General features: G+C 39.4%; 2 protein-coding genes across 2 annotated transcripts in view; both read right to left on the reverse strand.

The window, feature by feature from the left end:
- Positions 1-3,646, reverse strand: part of LOC134655327 (phospholipid-transporting ATPase ABCA1-like) — a 35,920-nt gene extending 32,274 nt beyond the window's left edge. The window contains exons 1-5 of the mRNA XM_063510778.1: positions 3,614-3,646; positions 3,192-3,321; positions 2,576-2,682; positions 2,292-2,445; positions 1,193-1,272 (exon numbers count right to left, since the gene is read on the reverse strand). Coding sequence (XP_063366848.1) covers positions 1,193-1,272; positions 2,292-2,445; positions 2,576-2,682; positions 3,192-3,321; positions 3,614-3,646 — 504 coding nt within the window. The remainder of the gene's footprint in view (positions 1-1,192; positions 1,273-2,291; positions 2,446-2,575; positions 2,683-3,191; positions 3,322-3,613) is intronic.
- A 4,296-nt stretch (positions 3,647-7,942) lies between these two features.
- LOC134655435 (peroxisomal leader peptide-processing protease-like) overlaps positions 7,943-21,440 on the reverse strand; it is a 30,543-nt gene continuing 17,045 nt past the window's right edge. The window contains exons 4-12 of the mRNA XM_063510903.1: positions 19,673-19,836; positions 14,671-14,774; positions 13,938-14,065; positions 13,409-13,575; positions 12,871-12,977; positions 12,046-12,214; positions 10,013-10,154; positions 9,122-9,282; positions 7,943-8,062 (exon numbers count right to left, since the gene is read on the reverse strand). Of these exons, the coding sequence (XP_063366973.1) occupies positions 7,977-8,062; positions 9,122-9,282; positions 10,013-10,154; positions 12,046-12,214; positions 12,871-12,977; positions 13,409-13,575; positions 13,938-14,065; positions 14,671-14,774; positions 19,673-19,836 (1,228 nt within the window). The 3' untranslated portion in view covers positions 7,943-7,976. The remainder of the gene's footprint in view (positions 8,063-9,121; positions 9,283-10,012; positions 10,155-12,045; positions 12,215-12,870; positions 12,978-13,408; positions 13,576-13,937; positions 14,066-14,670; positions 14,775-19,672; positions 19,837-21,440) is intronic.

Here is a 21,440-nt window from a genome sequence, read left to right on the forward strand (position 1 = left end):
GCAAATTCAGCCTAGCCAGCCATACCTATTAGGGCTGACGATAGATAACGTTCATAATGTTTATTTGGGATCGCCGTCATCGAAAGCGACGAGGAGGACTGTACCTACTATATACCATCGCCCACACTGTTAACTGTACATCAGTGGACCTTATGCCTTTCGTAATAAGGTCCACCGATGTACAGTTACGAGTGTTGCTGTTTGTCCTCCGTTGGCGTAGTGATCCACCGTCTTGATCAACCTTCGATATGAGTCGGCGCCATCGTGCCCTGTCTTGTGTAATTTTCTACCGAACACGTATCGAAAATGATATATCACATGCTATAGTTTTAGAGAAATATAGCTTCAATTGAAGCGCGGCAGCATCGAACTTCCCCCCCTCCCCCCACTAAATGTGCGGTGGCTCTCGATGGCTCCCGGTCTGAATCTGCTCAAGGCCAGCTAAGAATCAACTGTGCCAAGTTTCAGCGCATAATCACAAACTGCAAGGTGTCGTGCACTATCAAACCAGCTATAACGCCCCTCACACGTAATAATAATAATCCAATTACAAATAACTACTCGTACGACGAACGATCAATATTTTATTAATATACTGACGAAGTGGAACCGATAACAGTTATTTTCGATACAAGTGCGAAAAAGAGGAAATTCGAAACGAGTGGCGATAAATTAAAACACGACCGAAGGGAGTGTTTTAAATCGACACGAGTTGCGAGTTACCTATTCGCACGTGTATCGAACAACGTTTTACAGTACATATGCCACTTTAAAGTTTCGACATACGCACGAAAAGTGCTATTTTACGCACTAGTGCGGAAAAGTAGCCCTATATGTACTGTAAAATATTTTTAACAAAACAACAACCGAATTCTCATAATAGTTTTACACCCATTACTTTACGATCTTCGTCGACAGGCGCCGTAGCCAAAATAACAATTGTTTGTCGGTAAATATCAATCGTGTTGGAAATAGGCCACAAACATAAGCGCCTGCCGCTGTACCAGTAGCAACACGACGCAGCGCATGGAAGTTAATCTTGACTTTTAGGAAACTCTCTTGCCATACATACGCGGTTAGCAACGTTTCATGTTAATCTTCATTTAAGTTTTTATAATATATTCTTTTTGTATTTCCCTCAAAACTTGTCTTATTTCATTAAATCGAAAGGTAATTAAAATAACCAAATTACCTGATCAACATATGCACCAGTGGTCAATTGGAGGTAGCTGGTGTCTATAGCCCACTGTAGGCGCAAGAATGTTTGCATACCTGCGTAGGGGAATTAGTAGGTACATTGTGCAAAATGGGGCGTAAGTTAAATAATGCAAACATTGCAAACGAGAGTGAGTTAAATCGCGACGGCTTGCCGGAGCGATTTATAGACTCGAGTTTGCAATATCATTACGCCCCGAGTTACACACAATGTTTTTTATCACACTTGCGATACAAAAATGAAGTATAAAGACAAAAAACTGTTAATTATGGTACTAGAAACTTCATTACTGCCTAGGGAAAACGCTTTTTCTATTACTCCCGCTAAGCCTGCGTGCAATTCCACATTTACTGAGCGAGTGTGATTAAATAGTACATTAATATATTACAATACAATGAAGCAAAATAAACACGCAATATTTCATCGAGACATGCGAATTACCTAAGTGTTATTATTTAGCAGCTTAAAGCTCAAGCAAAGCCGGTTTTCTGTTTTTAAAATCTTTTAAGTTAGATATTGATTTCATACAATTATTCGCGCTGTTTGGTGCGAGCGAAATGCCATCGACATGCTATTGGCCACTATAGGCATGACACACTCAAATATTGTTTTAAATTTTATCGCTCATACTTATTGGCGCTAACCCCAAATTTAGCTAGCTTTTAGGTAGAGGAATTGGCAACAAGCAACAGACAAACAGCGTCAAAAATTTCGAATACCTATAGCCGCTTCACAGGAGTCGTGTCCAGCAAGTTCTTATCTTATCATAACTAATAACTAACCGTAACCAGGCGTGTCTCACTCCGCGATTTCGTCGCTTTGCTACAGGTAGCTAAAAGTACATCCGTGCGGCCCCAATTTTGGGGAAAGCCATAAGCCGCGCGTGGCGCTGTCGCCACCTAGCGGCCATATCTGTGCTGATCGTAACAGACGCGTTTTGTTAGAGAGTGAGTCTTCTGTACTTAGTACTATTATTCATTCTGTGCCGTAACAAAACTTTAACTAATTGTAGGTACAATCTAAATGCCGTTCCTAGTAGGTATTATTGTTCCTAGAACTATAATTGTATACATACCAAAATTCTCGTCAGTGCCCAAGTTGAGCATAAAAAGCGCCTCGCGTTTGTACGTGTCGTACGGTTCAAGTTCTGGGTCTAGTAGCGTCATGGAATCCGTCTTCATCCGAATGGTGTAGTTCAGTATGACCGGCCACGGGTACGAGTCCATATTCTGTGAATAGACAGACAGATATACAGACATATGACATCACACATATAACACCCCTCTTTCTGCGTCGGGGCAGGTGTGTACTTAGTACTATTATTTATTCTGTGTTCGGGGCTTAAAAACGCAACTTTACCTCAAATATAACCATGGCGTCTTCCGAGCTCATATTATCCCTCGAGTATTTCAGCATTGTTATTGACGTCTCTCTTGGAAACGGGAAGTAGCCTCTCTCTTGTTTACCTAAAAATGCACACACAAAGTAAAATAAAATTCGAAGGCATCTATGGACGGACGGATCATTCAAATCTATTATACAAAAAAATTAGAGCTACGTATTTGTATGATTCCATGTACATATGTATATTTTTTAAATCAAATTTCTATTGCATAATTGCATGAATTCTAAGATAGTAATTTAAATTGAATTTTTTTCCCTTATTTTCTCGTAATGCATGTTAATTATAAGATGATTTTTTTTTTCAAAGATGTGTCCCGCCGAGTTGTTGCTGGTGCCATATTGGGATACCCTCCTCCAATTGAGGGGGGATTTAAATCTTCTCGAGGCAGAGGTGTAGGGTTGGAGCCGGTCTACCTAGCTAGCTAGCTAGCTAGGTCTACCTAGCTAGCTAGCTAGTTAGGTCTAGCTTTATTTGACGTTCATAAGCGCATTGTAATTATGCATACTTGAATAAACTATCTTTTATCTTTATCTTATCTTTATTCATTCTGCTATGTTGCGTGAGATTTACTTGGCAGATGGTCCAATCGTTTTAGGTTCAACTTGGCTCCGACTTCGTTCATGAGTCGGTTCGTAAGCTCAGACTCCGGAGAGTAGAGGACGCTTCCTGAATGTTGGTGCACATCTGCGTTACTGAACTCCTGAAATTATGCGTTGTATTGTAAATCATTGTCGTTATCATATTACCATTCCACTAATCCGGGTTAACCGGTTAAACCTGGAGCTACCACGGTTGCCAGTACAATTTGACACTAGGTTAACGGTTTAACCGCTCAACCCCGGGTTAGTGTGATGGTGCAAGTGGGCGTAAGAATATTAAGTTTACACGTGACACTGTAGGTAAAACGAATGTCATGAAATTAATTTCGCGCCACTAATTTCGTAATGTAAATCCCGCTTTACAAATTCTAGTAATGACGTGTTCAAACTTACCATAATATTCTTCTTAACTTCATTAGCCATCATTTTTTCCATAAAGTGTATAAATAAAACCGTAATTAAGGGCGCGATGTACTCGCATATAGTACCAATGTTCCTTCCTCGCACCAAGGTGTGCTTCCACAGCAGCACAAAAATCGGCCACATGATGACTAGATCACCAATAAATTAACAAATAAGTTTTTGGCAAACATTTCATTTTTGGTACAAGCTTTTATCGCTGACCGTACTTTTTATTCCACAGGCAGCTAATACTCATCGAGACAATTCTAAAAACTCCAAAAACAATTAGGTTGCGTTGTTTTATCACAGAATGGCCACCTCCTGTCTCCATAATATGATCAGCTCGATGGTATCATACTTAATATTGCATTGTCACCCGACTAACATATGTAGGTATGCAAATTTTCAGCTTCATTGGAAGTCGGGAATTGGATCAAATTTAACTTGCAAGATGTGACCCGTACCTACAAACATAGTTACATACATACATATTTACATTGCAAGTTAATAATAAAAAGCTTGTAAGAACAAAACCATAGAGCCCGTCTACGCTAAAGGCATATTGCATTATAAAATTTATAATCATTTTTTTTTCGGGACAATTTTGGATTTAGTATTAATTCCGCCCAAAATGAGGAGCTCTTTAAAGCCCAGTCCAGACCAGCCCGATCAAACCAGACCGTGTGGACGCAAACGCCAATTTGCCTTGCCGATTTCGACCGCCGCTTATGATATTTATGACCGATATCCGATATCACCGATAAAATAAAGGTGCAGACGCAATAATACCAATTTGTGACGCTAGTATATTCGTTTGGGGGCATTCTTTTTCATTTTCTGGACTCAAATATCACCATAGATCTAAACTTGGTGATACAATTGGAGATTGACGCTAATTTCATGTCTGATCAAATCGGTTCGGTTCCGTCTGGACTCCACTTAAACCAGCTAAATTTTACCCAAATCAAACGAAAAACAATACAATAAAAATAGGTAACTTGTAACGATTTTACTATTTAATTTGAAATTTTGTTTTTTATTTAATACCTATTCAATTTGATACAAGTGGATGACTTTTTTTTTAACTATAAAAAAAATTACCCACTGTTTTTATTTTTGTATCTAAGTTTTTTCAATATTGTGCTTTTATTTTATGTTAAAATTATTATTAGTCAATTATTTGCATGTCGTGTCTTCGACTGAATACTTACATGTAAAACTGTCATCTTGTACCATACGTATTCTGGCAAATAAAGAAATTCTATTCTATTCTATTCTATTCTATACTAAAACGGTACCTTGGGCCTTACCGGGTACCTTGAGCGGAATCCCTTGGTAATATTTACACAAGATGCATTCCTGGAAAAACTGGGTTTGCAGACTTTAGACTTGGAATGGGATTTCTTGGTCAGCCAGAAAAAAATGATTAATTAATAATTAACATACATTTTCTTCGGTAATTAGGTATCAACCACTACTAAACTTTTAATTGTAGATATAAATCTATTAAAAAGTTACTAATAAATACCAGTTATTGAATAAGAATCAAATTGGTAACTATTTCAATTTCAGCGCAAACTTGAAGTAAAACAAGACATACCTTGACATACCTATACCGCTTGACAGTGGCAAAATGACAGCATAGAAATGGCATAGAGAACTTTTGATATACTACCTATGCAATGAGGTTACGAGGTTAAAGATTTTTATTGGATTTTTAGGATGGTAGAGGACGAGAGCAATGGGGTCGGTGGCAACTGTCAAAGGTTTGCATAGATGGCGCCATCATAGCTTTCCCCTTCCTCTAGTTTTGTTCTAGGGTCTGTGCGGAACATAGATGGTAGTATTTCTATAGATGTGGCCTACCGCGTGCCCCCGTAAGGGATAGACATAGATGACGTCACAAACCCGGGGATACCATATAGGTAAAAATTACCCCAATATTATCAAATATTGGGGTAATTTTAATCACGTTCGCGAGTTGTTCTCCTACGTAAGACGCAGCGATAAATAAAATATCAATGGGCCAATTTTTTTTTTATTTATTTAGAAAACAAACAGCCTTTTACAAATAAGTCTTACAAAAATGACTAAAAATAGGCCTAAAGTTTCATACGTTACTAAGTTGACTATTACAATGAAAAGTAAATAGGTTACTTAAATTACCCGTAGGTATAGTTCAATAGTTGTGAGTACAACACGCAAATAAAGTAAGAAAACAATGCAAAATATTTACTTCAAACAATTTTTCAATTACTAGTAAACAAAATATGCCGAACTTTGTTCTTGAAAACGGACAAACTATGAACAAAAATGTCTATATCATTAAGCGATTCATTATACATATTACAAGTACGCCTAAAGAAAGAATTTTTAGCATACTGTGTACCACAGGAAGAAATAGAAAAGGTAGGTTTTCGTAAATATGCTTTGAGCATATCCGGCAGTTTTGCGTCGGTGCCCAGTTTCTCCTTCCGGTTGCTAAAATCCATTTAGCACGCGTGCCTGCATCTTGTGGAAATCTGGAGGTAATAAACGAAATATTCATTTTGTAATCTGTCACTCTTATTGCAAAATTAAGAATTAGTGCCTGCAGCATATCAATTAGATTCTCTGAGTCGTGGCAAAACCCCCTATAACGTTAGAAAGAATCCGTAATGCTTAAATACATAATATAATTACATAATATAATTATATAATTTACATTCTAATTTAAACACAGTTCAATTTTATTGTTCGTATATGTCAAGTTCTACAGCAAAATTATTTATAAAAATGTTATTAAAATACAAAATACCCGAATTTTGGGGTAATTGTATGCATCACGGGCTGGTATCCCTCGATTAATAGCAATGCGACTAAATTGAATACACGTTATTAAAAGGGTGACGGCTTACTGTCAATATGCGTACGTAATTTGGTCGGTTAATTTATCAGGAAATATTTATAGGTTAATTTTTTTACCCGAGTTATTATTTACTGTAAATGCTTTTTCTACTCAGATTTTAATTTATATAGATTGTAGGATGCTGTTACTAAGCATGATAATGTGACCGAAGTATAAAATACTGTATTTACCTGTGAAATGTTACGTTGTCCTGTTTTTGCCGGCAGTCACTTGTACAGCGGAAAACTGAGCAATTCACCATATTTGTTGAATTGTTAAGTACTACCACATGCACACGAAACACTGATTTCAATGTTTTTCCTGATAATCTTTGCACTGTTCATATGTTTCACACCAATTTGACGTTTACGCATTGTTTGTATCCCACCATAAACTACGGTGGGGAATAAAAAAATATGAGACTGTGACAAAGACAAACAATAATAGCGCTTTCTCTGCTACTCCTAGTGAAAGATACATAAGACTATCCCGTTCTGTCAGTTATCCCCACCACTCATGCCATGCCCTCGGTGCGGAAAGAGAAGAGTCGTACAATGTATTGGATTCCATACATTTCACGACTCTTCTCTTTCCGCACGGACTCAGCCATAAAACACAATTCTAGGGATTGACAGGAAAACCTGCGCTTGCGCCATCTCTAAAATACTTCGACTGGCCAACCCCATCGAAACATTATTCAATAAAAGAAACAATAAGTTAAATAACACGACAATTGTTAGCCTTTAATTAATCACCATTAACAATAATTACAACTATAATTTAATATAAATATACAATTAGAACTGATTTGTCGATTAAATGACTGCCAGTGAGATCGAAATCAACTTCATAAGAAGTGTATTTAGTTCTTCAGAAAGTGTATCTGTAACTACTTTTAAGTTATTTCGCTTTTACTGAACTGTGACGCGGTGAGCAAAGTTATGTAAAAGGGCAAAGTTTTATACTTTTACGGCATCAAGGCGGCAAGTACTTACTGCCTAAACCATTGACTTATACACAGATATGTACTAGTTTACTTACCTAGTAACTGCCTCATGGCCTAAACACAGTCCTAAACAATGTATTTAGAATACTGTTTATTTTTAAACTACCTCACGACGATTAAAATGTATGTTTAAACTCGCTTTTTTACTGTCAATATCATTACGTATAAGGTCATTTGGTCACGGGATAAATTAAACCATAGAGTTAGACCAAGAAAAGTCAGCAACTATTTTGATAGCATATGCAGTGATAGTGTTATTTATACGTCATAATTTCATAGAAGTTTAAAATAACACTTGCACGGCTTGTGCTATCAAAATTGTTGCAGACTTATCTTGGTTATTTCGCTTAACTCTAGTTATTTCGCTCGAGGCAAAATAAAGTATTTTCTTTTGTCTTGCCCCAATGTTTCTCCTTAGTAGTAGAAGTATTAAGATTAAGCAAGATCTTGTTCATTTAAGATCATATCTTAGATCTATAAGGAAGCAGCCTCCACTGTGACTGAATCATTTCTTGGTGGTTTTCAATCGGCTTCAGGTGGTCACCATCTGAAAAATATTAAGATTTCTTTATTTTTACACTACATATGGTGCTACATCACCGCCCTATTGCGGTAATTAGCACAATACGTGCCTATGTCGAAAATTTAAAGAGTGTACTGTAAAACGTACAATACGAGTACACGTGCGAAAAGGTAATTCGCAACTCGTGTCGATTTAAAACACTCCGAACATTCCGGTCGTGTTTCAATTTATGGCCACTCGTTGCGAATTTCCTACTTTTCGCACTTGTATATCGTACTGTACTATTACAGCCTACGGAGCAGGCGGTTGCGGGACCCGGGTGCCAATTCTGGTAAGGGCATTTATTTGTTTATCACAAAAAAAAACAACGGGTTGCAGTCAGAAGTGTTATCAGGGAGTGCCGGCAGAAGTGAAAACTCAATTACTAGTGCAAAATGCACTATGTATAATTGAGGTTAACGCCATCTAGCGTTAGCGTTAATTACTTGAAACCCCTAAGCACATCACTGTTAGTACTCGAGTTATATTAATACCAGTTAGAGCGAAACTCACTAGATGACATTTAAATCAATAAAAAAAAACTCAATGACATTACATGTAACAGTTTTTCATGTAATGTCATTGAGTTTTTCTTTATTGATTTAAATGCCATCTAAATGAGTGGCCATCTAAATCTTACGGTCACGTGATCGTCTTACGCTGTCTCGAGTTTAAAAAAATTTCCCCACGTCAAAAAGTGCACAGCGCCGCTAAAGAAGTTTTCACTTCAAAAAACCTGGGTTATGGATGATTTCTATGTATAAATAAGTATTTATAAACATCTACTATAGTATCAGTAGCGCCTGTGTTTGTTCTATGGCGTTAGGGCAGGCGTGTCTCACTCCGTGATTTCGTCGCTTTGTTACAGGTAGCTAGGTACATCCGTTCGGCCCCAATTTTGGGGAAAGCCATAAGCCACACGTGGCGCTGTCGCCACCTAGCGGCCATATCTGTGCTGATCGTAACAGACGTGTTTTGTTAGAGAGTGAGTCTTCTGTACTTAGTACTATTATTTATTCTGTGGTTAGGGTCAAATTTAGGTACCTTTATCAGTGATGTATTGAAGCATGGAATCGACGAATGCTCGAGCAGGTACCGCCATATTGATGTAGGGATAGCACGCGCCCGTATTGGTTTTTGCGTTGCTGACTATGACGCCCAGAACTTCCACATTGGAGTCAACAATCCGGAAGATCGGTCCGCCGCTGTAAATCAAGAAATACATTGTTTAAGGTAAATACTTACAAAAATTGAATAAGCCCCACAGTAAACCCAAGAAGGCTTACTACTCTACTCAGACAACGATATATATATAGTATATGAAAGCTAATGTCCGGGACACCATTGTTTCATGATGGGAAAGACATAAATAAAGTATATTTGATTTGATTTGATTTAAACAGAAAACACATAAAGATTGATTACTTGGCAGCAGTGGGACACAAAATCGTAAGTAATTTGCAGAGACATTCAAAAATAATTATCTAAGTTAGGTATTGTTTTAAATTTACAACCTGGGCTATAAATAAATAAATATTATATGAAATTTTTAGACAAATTGACTAAGCCCCACAGTAAGCTCAAGAAGGCTTGTGTTGTGTTGTGGGTACTCTGACAACGATAGATATAATATACAAATACTTAAATACATAGAAAACAATCATGACTCAGGAACAAATATCTGTGCTCATCACACAAATAAATGCCCTTACTGGGATTCGAACCCAGGACCGCGGCTTCACAGGCAGGGTCACTACCCACTAGGCCAGACCAGTCGTCAAAAGCGCTATAAGCGCGAAAATCGAAGTTCGCAAATTGCGGGCATTTTTCTCTGTCACTCTAATTACGAACAAAAGAGCAAAATCCCCGCAATTTGCGAAAAACGGTTTTCGCAGTAGCCTTTCTGGAAACTAGGGAACAAATGTATGACATTACCTGAACCCTGACTGTACGCAGCAACTGCTCTGTATCATGGACGGCGAGACGCTGTTCACATGGCCAGCGGTCACGTTCGGCTTCAAGTTCTCCAGCATGTTTTCGTTGAAGTACGGGTAGCCGGCTGCTAGTACCGATTCACCTGGAAATTATAATAATTTATGGTTCAACAGCACTACGAATAGGGTTACCAGATGACAGGAATTTTCCTGACATGTCAGGAATTTTGGCCTTTTGTCAGGAATGGGGACGGAACACGAAAATGTCAGGAATTTTTTGAATTTATGACTTTATTATAAAGTACCTTTTTATTTATTTACTTAAATTAATCAATTAATCAAAACCATTGTAAAAAATAATAAATGAGATCCACTCAACTTATCAATAACTTCATAAGTATTAATTATATTAATTAATAAATCTCTAATCATAATCAAGCATACATATACATGACGCGCGCGGCTCGGCTCAATCGGATGGCCATCGCTAGAGACAGCCCCCCCCCCCCCGTCGTCGTGAAAAATACGGAAATCAGGAATTTTGTCAGGAAATTCTAAATTTGTATCTGGTATCCCTAACTACGAATGATAATATGATTCCAGGTTCTCGGGGCAGAGGTGTAGGGTTAGAGCCGGAGTAGCTTTATTTGACGTTGTATATTTCCTACTTGAATAAACTATCTTTTATCTTTTTTTTATCTTTTTAAGAGGCGCTGGATATTAGAGGCATCGTTCAGCTGCAGATTGTTTTTATGCAGTTTTTTACTTGTCAAAGCATGTCTCATTTTCTGAGGCCACTAGATAGCAACATTAGAAACTGATTCAACCTTTCTCAGTGGGCGTGTTAGCAAACACTGCATCCTGTTTTCACCTTTTCAGCCAGCCTATTATGGATAGCTTTATCCATCTTTATCCACGTGATAAAATAACTGTCACTGTTTAACACCGTGGGAAAGAAAGTGACGGACACCGTTTTATCACGCTGTCACGTAGACAAGAACGACCATCATATCCGTACAGGACGAAAACTGGACACATTTAAAGCTCTGCGAAATCGACGCCACACTCGCGTTCGCGGCTTCGCGCCGCGATTCGCGCACGAGTGTGGAGGGGGCTTTGTGTCAAATCGTTCGCGCGGTCATAGTGAATCTTGTAGCGAACTATCTATCGCAGTTTCACTTACGCCTTTTGGCTATGATGGTCACGTTAAATCCATATTCATATTATAAATGCGAAAGTGTGTCTGTCTGTCTGTCTGTTACCTCTTCACGCTTAAACCGCTGAACGGATTTCATTCAAATTTAGCATAGAGATAGTTTGAGTCCCGGGGAAGGACATAGGATAATTTTTATGTCGGAAGTTATCCCTAAAGAGGCTGAAAATGGGGGTGGAAATGAGAAAATTAATGAAACGCCTGTTAATTGGTGTAAGCAATTAAGCATATTATACTCCAAATTATTGCCATTAATTTTATCCAGGCGCTATAGGTACTTACTCTAACTGCTGGAACTAATTCATCGCAGACGAAGTCGCGGGCAAAAGCTAGTACATGATAAAGAGAAGTCAAAACATTCGTCATTATCTTAGACCACTATACAACTATAAACTACGGAACCAACCTTTCACAGCAGGCTTGTCAGCAAACAAAGCAGGCAGGCGTACGCGCGATCATCGCGAGTCTTGTATTTAGCGGACTATCGCTGTTTCACTTACGCCTTTTGGCTATGATGGTCACGTTAAATACATGATAAAGGTCCATGATAAAGACAAGTCAAAACATTCGTCATTATCTTAGACCACTATACAACTTCAATCCCAGCATAATCGCCTCCTCTGCTATTGGCAAGGTGCGCAGTCGGTGGAGGGGGAAGTGGCGCTGATCGTCACAAACACAGGTAATCTTATGGAATGTCTGACATTAGTACTAGCGGCAGCCTCTTGAACTAATTTTACTCCATAAGATTTAACGTAGAAAGTCTGCCAAAATGAGGGCAGCACCAGTCGTGCACCTAGCGAATAAACTACTGAACCAACCTTTCTCAGCAGGCTTGTCAGCAAACACAGCGGGCAGGAGATGCGACCAGTTTTCAGGGTTAGTGTAGAGAAGAGCTAAATCGTACGCGCGATCATCGCGAGTCTTGTAGCGGACTATCGCTGTTTCGCTTACGCCTTGACAGTATACTGATACTTGGTGGCTTGCGGACTGTAAAAAAAATCGTTAAGTTACTTTAAGTTAAATCTGAAGTGTTAGTTATTTAATTAGTTGCATCTTGTAGCTGTACATTTTACTCGTTAGGAAACGAAGCATCAGTAAGCGACGAGAATCATAAGTATTGATGAGCTCGAAGCTTTTATTTTGTAAACACGCATTGTTGAGTTTGTGATTTCAAGCTGACGGAATTGGGGCTTCCGAACAATGTAACCTTAATAGTTTATAGAACAGTAGGTACCTATTACCTAGATAGGTACCTAATCAACTGTCAACAAATTTTATTGCGTCTGAACCAAGGTCAGTTACTTACATGAGTTACATCGAACTGTCGTAAACTTGGGAGGTAACGTAGGCAGGCGTGGCTCATTCCACGATTTCGTCGCTTTGCTACAGGTATTAGGTAGCTAAAAGTACATCCGTTCCACACCAATTTTGGTGGCTAGCCATAAGCCGCGCGTGGCGCTGTCGCCACCTAGCGGCCATATCTGTGCTGATCGTAACAGACGCGTTTTGTTAGAGAGTGAGTCTTCTGTACCTAGTACTATTATTTATTCTGTGACGTAGGTAAACTTGGCCTTTGACTCGTCGAGTTCCGCGGACGTGATATCGCGTCGGCAGAAAGCTTATACATGAAAATTAGGACTTACGTGTTTAACGACGTGCGCGCACGTGGCAATATGGCCGCCGCCGAGGTACACCCCCGCGCCCCACGCTCCCCCGCACCGCACCAGCACCGTCGTCTTGTCGATCCTGTCTGCAACAACTCCGCGCTAGTTATGGGTGCCTGGTACCTATTTTAACTTTCAAATTCTTATTTTTTTTTTAAAGAAAGAAAGAATTTACGATACAAGTGCGGAAAAGAGGAAATTCGAAACGAAGGGCGATAAATTAAAACACGACCGAAGGGAGTGTTTTAAATCGACACGAGTTGCGAATAGGTTTCCGCACTTGTATCGTAACTAACTATATTTACGTCAAACCAAACCAGTTAATTACATAAAAATGGTTGACCTTTTTTATCAATAAGGGTAACTTCGTTCTGACGGGTAACTTCGTGACAAATGTTTTAGAACAGGAACGAATAGGTGGTGTATTCTCGAAACACATGTCTATATCGCAGTAAAGAAAACGTGTCCCGCAAGTATTAAACAAGTCATGTAAAATGGAATCCAAGTACCAACTCACTAAATATCTCCTGATACTGTCTGCTGGGTGGCTGGCGAGGTACCGCTGGTGGCGACACCCTCAGCTTGGCGCTCAGCACTGACACCAGTGGCGCCGTTAGCGTCAGCCCCACCCATTCCCCACGCCACCATGATACGCTGCATACTACTGCGCCTATCAATTCTTTGCTGCAAAAAAAAAACAGATTATAAATAATTTATTAAATGTACCTAAAGAAAAGGATTTGATAGCATCAACTTTTACATAGGTCACCATATAATCTACACGAACGCAGAAAATGCAGGAATTAGGTAGGTACCTACCTAATCAGAAAAATCATTGTCAACAACAATTGATAAGTTTCGCCGATTTCTCAGATCTGGCCCTAATACATAAAAGAACTAATTGTGAAGACGAATTGACAACCTTGCTTTTTAAAATTTGAATCGAAAAGGAAACTACATACAAATACATATTTATATTTTTTCGGATACGGCTTTGTGAAGAATAAACAGACACCTAGACATAACTAATAAGTATTCGAACATACTTGGGTCCTTCTGTGAACACCGGGCCGCCTTCAGACCCCAGCGCAGTCGCTGCGTCAGTAAGTAGCAACGATGGCCGCCGCCCCACCACACCGCACACCGATCCACGAGTCACCGCATTAAGGAACACCTGTGGATTAATATAACAATCGCTACTATTAATACACGCACACCTACTGTTTCATCGAGTAATTCATCGTTAGTAAGTTTTTTTTTCTTTTTTTTTATGATATAGGAGGCAAATGAGCATCTGATGGTAAGCGATTACCGCCGCCCATGGACACCCGCAACACCAGAAGGGTTGCAAGCGCGTTGCCGGCCTTTAAGATGGGAGTACGCTCTATTATGTACGCTCGATGGGAGTATTTGTCGAATTTTGCCGCATCCTTGTTGACAGCTCGGTTTATTACCTACCCCATCAGAACGATGGTTTATTTGGCCGTAGAATCTGTGCGGAAAGAGAAGAGTCGTCCCCAATACATTTCACGACTCTTCTTTTTCTGAACAGACTCTACCTCGCAGGGAAATCGTAAATATTATATCACCAAACTGTGTGATTCATCGCTCGTAATTCACTCCGCTTTTTCTTGAGGCAGGGTCCTAGACACGCGGCTGTTACTTCTTTTTCTGGGCAGATTGAGGGCCGGCATGGTCCTTTCTTATGGTTAGCAACTTCACACGATAATTATTAGTTTCTTAAATGGACTAGAATTTCAATATAAGTTCTAGGGTTACCTCGCATCCGAAAGGTGTGGAGTGGACTTCCACGGCCGACCCTCTGTCGGGTGGCGGTTTCACTAAGTCGAGTAGCTCCGAAAGAGGCCTTAGCGTCCTGAAACCTGGAAAGCAACAAGTTTCAATCGTAATTTTGGAACAAAGTAGGCGCTTTACGATTATTAGTAAATATAATGATTGCTTTACGATTATGGTAAAAACGAATGGGATGGAGATTTTGGCTTCACTTTAACATTATATCTGCTTTAAATATCAGGTGTCGTATATACTAGTTAATATAATATAATAATTAATACCTGAACATTGAGAATAAATATGATTTATCAGAACGTAAAGTCTATTTTTTTATTCGGTAGACTAAAATGACATTTCATAGTATGAAATGACACATGATGTTCATCATAATGTTCATACTATGAAATGTCAGTCTACGGAATAAAAAAATAGACTTTAGTATTTAATTTTTATCTGCTATTATTTGGCCATAACATAGTTGAGTAACGCACAAACACAAATAATTTTCATGAAAACTTTTTCAATCAAGACCTTTTAAATCTTTGTTTTAAATTAACAACCTGACAGCATTGACATTGTCATAGCCCGTCATTGTCTGGTTACTACAATATTTTCAATAAATTATTTTATTGGTGTTAAATGCCGGCGACGACGTGTGAGTGCTATGAGGAGCCTATCCGCAACTACTACTGTTACTATGACACGCCCGAAGGGTGCGATGTTGATAAAAAGGTGAATACCGTGAATATTTATCCAACAAATATTAGAACACATCATCTAAGCGGCCCCACAGCGTCTTTTGAGCGTCGGTGTCTGGTCAGCGCTGTGGAAAATGCAGTTGCGCCAGTTGCGACGAACAAGTTGACTAGACGCCGACGCTCGAGAGACGCTAAGTAGTGCGAGGTTTCTCTAAGCCTGAGTGGATGCTCGGAGCGGAGCGTTCGACGGGGCGTGCAGCGTGGCGTCGGGCTCTCAAGTAATTTGAGCTCGAGCAGCGTGTACTAAGGCCGCTCCTATATACGCTTGCATTGGTTTAACATGCACGCCGCACGCCCGCCCCGCTGCACACCCAACTCGACCGTCCACTCAGGCCTTACACTAAGTGTACGGCCTCACCGAGTAGCGAGCGGGGCGTTCAGCGGGGCGTGCAGCGAGGCATTAAGCTTACTACGGGATTCGAGTATACCATGTACTGAGACCGCCTGCATATCTTTTGCATTTGTTTAATATGGAAACAGAGCCACGCGGCCTTCTGCACGCCTCGCTCGTGCGTCCACTCACATGCCATGCCATTGCTGCCTCTATCCCTCTTGCATATTCGAGCGATATAAAGAAAGATAACTAGATGCTTGTACAGTCAGCAGCAGAAGTTTGCTAAGCGGGCGAGGTGTTCAAAATTACCTTGACACGCTCTTGTTCTCTTAATTAAAAATATAGTCGCGATCATTTTGAACACCTGGCCCGCTTAGCAACTTCTGCTGCTGACTGTATCCCGGTTACATCTTCAGCTAGCTACACACACTTTGCACGGTTTTCGCCATTTTTCCTATTTTATGAGATCATATATATCAGACTCAGACCTAGTCAGCACTTTGAAATCTTATCAGCCGAACTAACAGTTTTTGGAAACGGTATTCCATCACAAAGCAGCATTCATATACATATATCACGTATATGTATTCAAAAATTCTGCTATATCTTTCTCTCCGGTCAAAACACTAACCTACACATTTTACGTGGCCTACATTTTCGTCAATATTAACTTCCGAACACAGTCATGTTGTTACAATGCAACCTATATGTTTAATAGGTAGGTACATTGTTATTCAAACAATTATTATTGTCGAAATTTGAAATTGCTCAATGTTTATTAACCTCGCTAAAGGAAACGTAGTTCAATACTATATCACAACGAATAGAGAAACACCTGAAAATAACCATAGACTAGTGAATATAAGGTACCTACGACTTTTGCACACCGATGGTTGTGTGAACTTTTAGCACGTGCGGTTTAAACTATTTTCACGTGCAAAGTTATATGTAGGTACCTATGTTTGTATGAGTTATTGGTAACTCAGCCATTGTCATTATCAGACAAACTTACCAGCACAAAATTACAGGACGTCGAAAATGGCCTGAATCGCTTCGAGAAAAGGATGGTACGGCCGTGCCCCCAGATAACAACGTTGTTGTTTTGTTGACAGATAATGGTGACCACGCGCTACGGGGTGATAGCAGGACTAGTATTGTCTACGTACGATGTCCTTCTGCACTCGCACGCCTCGGGACTGGGCCCTATTTTAAAAAGGTCAGTGTTGGCAATTCGTTTTATGGTGAACCTGAAGATTAACCGTAAAATTTACCCAACATATAAATCTAAGGAGAGATTTACACAGTAAATATTCTATCTATGACTTTGCTATGATTAACAGTGACTAAATAATATTGTGTTTGTTAAAGGTACGCAGTCCACACAATACCGCTAGGGCTGATGGGAGCCACGTTCGCTGCTGTCGCCAACGGCGCTATGATATACAGGGAGAAGGATGATGTCTTCAACTATTTCCTAGGTAGGTATTTCTTAGGGTACCTACCTAAACACCATGTTCACTTAGCTGCACTAAACAGCACCACACTGGTGCCTTTCGAAGAATAGATTTTTATGATATCCTCTAGCCACCCAGACGTCAAAACTTTGCCAAGAAAAATGCAATTTTGATTTGTCAAAACAAAGATTCAAATTAGAATGGAACAGGAGAAAATAGAATCTCTGGGCGGCTAGAAGATAAAGGTGGCAAACGAGCAGACGAATCGTCTGACGGTAACCAATTACTGTCGACCATGGACACTCGTAACACCCAAGGGGTTGAAGTGCGTTACCAGCCTTGAAGTAAGCAGTTCTAAATAAATTGTTTCTCTCGATCCAATTTTTACGTATAGGTAATACACTAGTTCTATAGGAGACCGAGGCCCTACCGCAAAAAAACGAATGTCTAAATTTTTTTATCTGCCTCTAATAAGCAAAAGCGACGAGAGAAGCAGATAAAGGAATTCCTACTCTGGTTTTTCGCGGTAGGGCATCTTGTCGCTAGATGTCGACTATACGAAAATAATAAGCCTTTTGGTAAAAAATACTGATGTATGGATTGAGCACTTTTAAATAAATAAATCAAAATAAAAAATTTAAAAAATAAAAAGCCTTTTATTTCATGAATATTTAAAAATTGTTTACATACCTATTTGATTTATGTTTTAAATAGTTATTCAAGAACCCCGTGTTCACAGGTGAAGGCCTCCTCCAAAGCCCTCCATGTATCTCGATCCTTGGCCACTTGTATCCAATTAGGCCCGGCAATTTTGGTAACATCATCTTGCCATCTCATAGTGGGTCTTCCTTTCCCTCTTTTCCTCTCTTTGAGCACTTTTATGCTTCTTTATTTCTCTATGCTATTGTTGACGAATTTTCGTTCGTCATCGTCATGGTCAATTTCAGGTGGATTCGCCTGCGGCCCAATCCTCGCGCACTACCTTGGTTCGAAGCACGCCGTGCTCCTGGGCGGCATAGCGCTGGGCATAGCCGGCATGATCAAGAAGGACGCCATCAACAACGGCTATACGCTGCTGCCAAACGCGAGGCCTCACATGAATACTGTGTGGAAGTGGAGGCATGACTGGACGCTATCTGAGGATCCGAGGAAGGGTAAGTGCCTTATCAGAGGGCGAAGAGATTGTTGGAGGGAATCGATTGCTTGTAAAATAGATATGTATTTTAAAACCAGCCAAAACTTCTAATGTCGGCTGTACAGTCAGCAGCAATAGTTGCTAAGCGGGCGAGGTGTTCAAAATTATCCTGACGCCGCTTTATTGTTAAGAGAATAAGAGCGCGTCAAGGAAATTTTGAACACAACTTCTTCTGCTGCTGACTGTACACACTTGTCGAGAGCGGGGTCTCTCGACGAGTGTGTACAGCCCGCATAATGTTTATTAGATTTATCAAAATAATGTAGAGTCGGACCAAATTTCAATGACAAAGTGTGACAAAACCTTCATTAATGTCAAATTTCCATGAAGATATGACGTTTATGATGACATTATCTCAATTTATTATATTCAAGTCTGTGCAAAGTTATCTTAGAAGGACCCTAAAACGATGTTAGTGTAACAAAATATCGATAATTGCAGAAATGGAGAAAATATGCGCTGAAACGCATACACACGGGCGTGGGCAATGTGGAGCGAAGACAAAGTTACCGGAATGAACAAAAACAAGCCAACATAATAATATTTCAATTACTACAAATTATTCAATACTATGATTTCGATAGTCTTAGTTATTTTATTTCTAACATCCTAGTCTAAAATCAACTTCATGCGTTATCTAACTAGGAAGTACAGATGTGCATGTTGCGGCCGGCCAAAAAGTCGGAAAAAATCTCGAAAATTTTAGAAAAAATTCATAGGACAAAGGTTTGTCGTCTATTTAGGTCGACTTATGTCGTCTTTTGTCTGTGTGTTTACGAATAAAATACTATTCTATATATTCTATTCTATTCTACTAGCACAAACATTGAAAGCAGCTATTAGGGCCTTTCCCAGCTGTGTTTGCTTCTATGTCACCGTCGCGGTGCTCGATGGTCCAACTGATGAAGGAATGATGAATAAATGAACGAGTGATAAAAGTGTGACTTACCTCGATCGTCGCTTTCCAGGTCTACCAGCACAAACACTGAAAGCAGGGCCTTTCCCAGCTGTGTTTGCTTCTCTATGTCACCGTCGCGGTGCCCGATGGTCCAACTGATGAATAGATGAACGAGTGATAAAAGTGTGACTTACCTCGATCGTCGCTTTCCAGGTCTACTAGCACAAACACTGAAAGCAGGGCCTTGCCCAGCTGCGTTTGCTTATCTATGTCACCGTCGCGGTGCTCGATGGTCCAACTGATGAAGGAATGATGAATAAATGAACGAGTGATAAAAGTGTGACTTACCTCGATCGTCGCTTTCCAGGTCTACCAGCACAAACACCGAAAGCAGGGCCTTTCCCAGCTGTGTTTGCTTCTCTATGTCACCGTCGCGGTGCCCGATGGTCCAACTGTAGAGAATATCATCCACGCAGCGGCTCAGGATCGGGCATTGCCAGACGTGGACTATCCTAAAACACGTATAAGTTTTTGACAAAAATAATTATAATATTAAGTAGTAAGCTAGTAAATACAGTCACCACACGGGATTGTTACGCCATTTAGGGTAAATGGCGTAACAATCACGGAGCGTAACTGTACCTATAGGTATATATGTACTAAATTATGTCTGTGGAAAACTAGGTTGTTTCTGATTGTAACAATCACCTATATCTTTATAGTAAAATCAATAACGTAACAATTAACAGGCCATTGAATTCCCCTTCGGACCAATTTGAGAGATGAGCTTTCTTAATTCGTCTCGGCCACGGATTTAGAGTTAATAAACTGGATCGAGTACATTGACCAAAAAGTGTGTCCACATGAGAAGTCAAACTAGAGCCCTGCATCTCGTTCTAATTAGGGTGACCATAAGACATCTGTATGTGGGATATTAGGATAACATAACATGGAATATATCAGTAGGGTGTGTCATTTTGTAAATAAAGTGAAATTTTAAGTAGTCAGGGTTTTTTTTTCATTTGTAGTCGGCCTCTTTCGCACTCACTCATGGTATGTTCATAAAGGTAGGCTTCCCTTTTGTCCACTTCAGCTTTTTGAAGTGAAAACTTCTTTAGCGGCACTGGGCACTTTTTGAGGTGAGGAAAAAATGATAAACTCGAGACAGCGTAAGGCGATCACGTGACCGGAAGCCCCGTAAGGTGGCCACTCATAATTTAAATTGCATTTAAATCAATAAAGAAAAACTCAATGTTATTTGACATTTATGTTGCGGACTCCTTTTCAAGACTCTTTACCTATGTTCAAATAATTTGACGTTGTCATGGCAGTATGTAAATAAACATGTCAATGAAAAAGTGTGATCTTATTTGAGAATGATAATAATATATAATAAATAAATAGAATACCTCCGCTAAACGTATGTATCGTTTTACCGGGCGTCGGTAACATAGTGAGGTGAGTTTTCATTTCTATCGGCACTCCCGGAGTGCAACCGTTGTTGCTTGTTTTAAGTGTAAGCGTCATTGAAGATCTGTTTAGCAAATATGACGTTTTTTTAAAGTTGGTGCCTTTTTTCTATTGACGGAAATGTATCCTATCTATAAAGAATCGATTGCATATATTATATTAATTATATAAACAATTTGACACACCTTTTCCGTAACAAAATATTATGTATAAATGAGAGTCTGTAATATTTAAGGAGTTATGCACTTTGGTTTTAAATTTTGGCAATTTATTCTATAACAAATCTTAAATTAAACATGCCGAAATAAAGACATAATACCTATTAAGTTAAACTTACTTTTACATTACCTACGTTAATAATAAGAATTCTGTGAGACCGATTCACAACGTGCCGACATCATAGTCACCCTAATGAGTTTGACAATGTTGTCTTGTATTTTTATAGTAAAATGTAATAATTGTGGCTTTCTTGTGAAACAATATTCAACAATTAGCAATTATTTCACTCCAACAACCTTTAACACAACATTTCTTCACAATTTTTAAGAAATTTCGCATTCACGTGTTTTGAAGAAATGTTATCAAGTTGGGGATACCAATTAATATTTAAAGTTACTACAAATTCTACCATACTAAAATTTAGGTT

This window comes from Cydia amplana, chromosome 16 (assembly GCF_948474715.1).
Source record: "Cydia amplana chromosome 16, ilCydAmpl1.1, whole genome shotgun sequence".
NCBI classification, from domain to species: Eukaryota; Metazoa; Arthropoda; class Insecta; order Lepidoptera; family Tortricidae; genus Cydia; species Cydia amplana.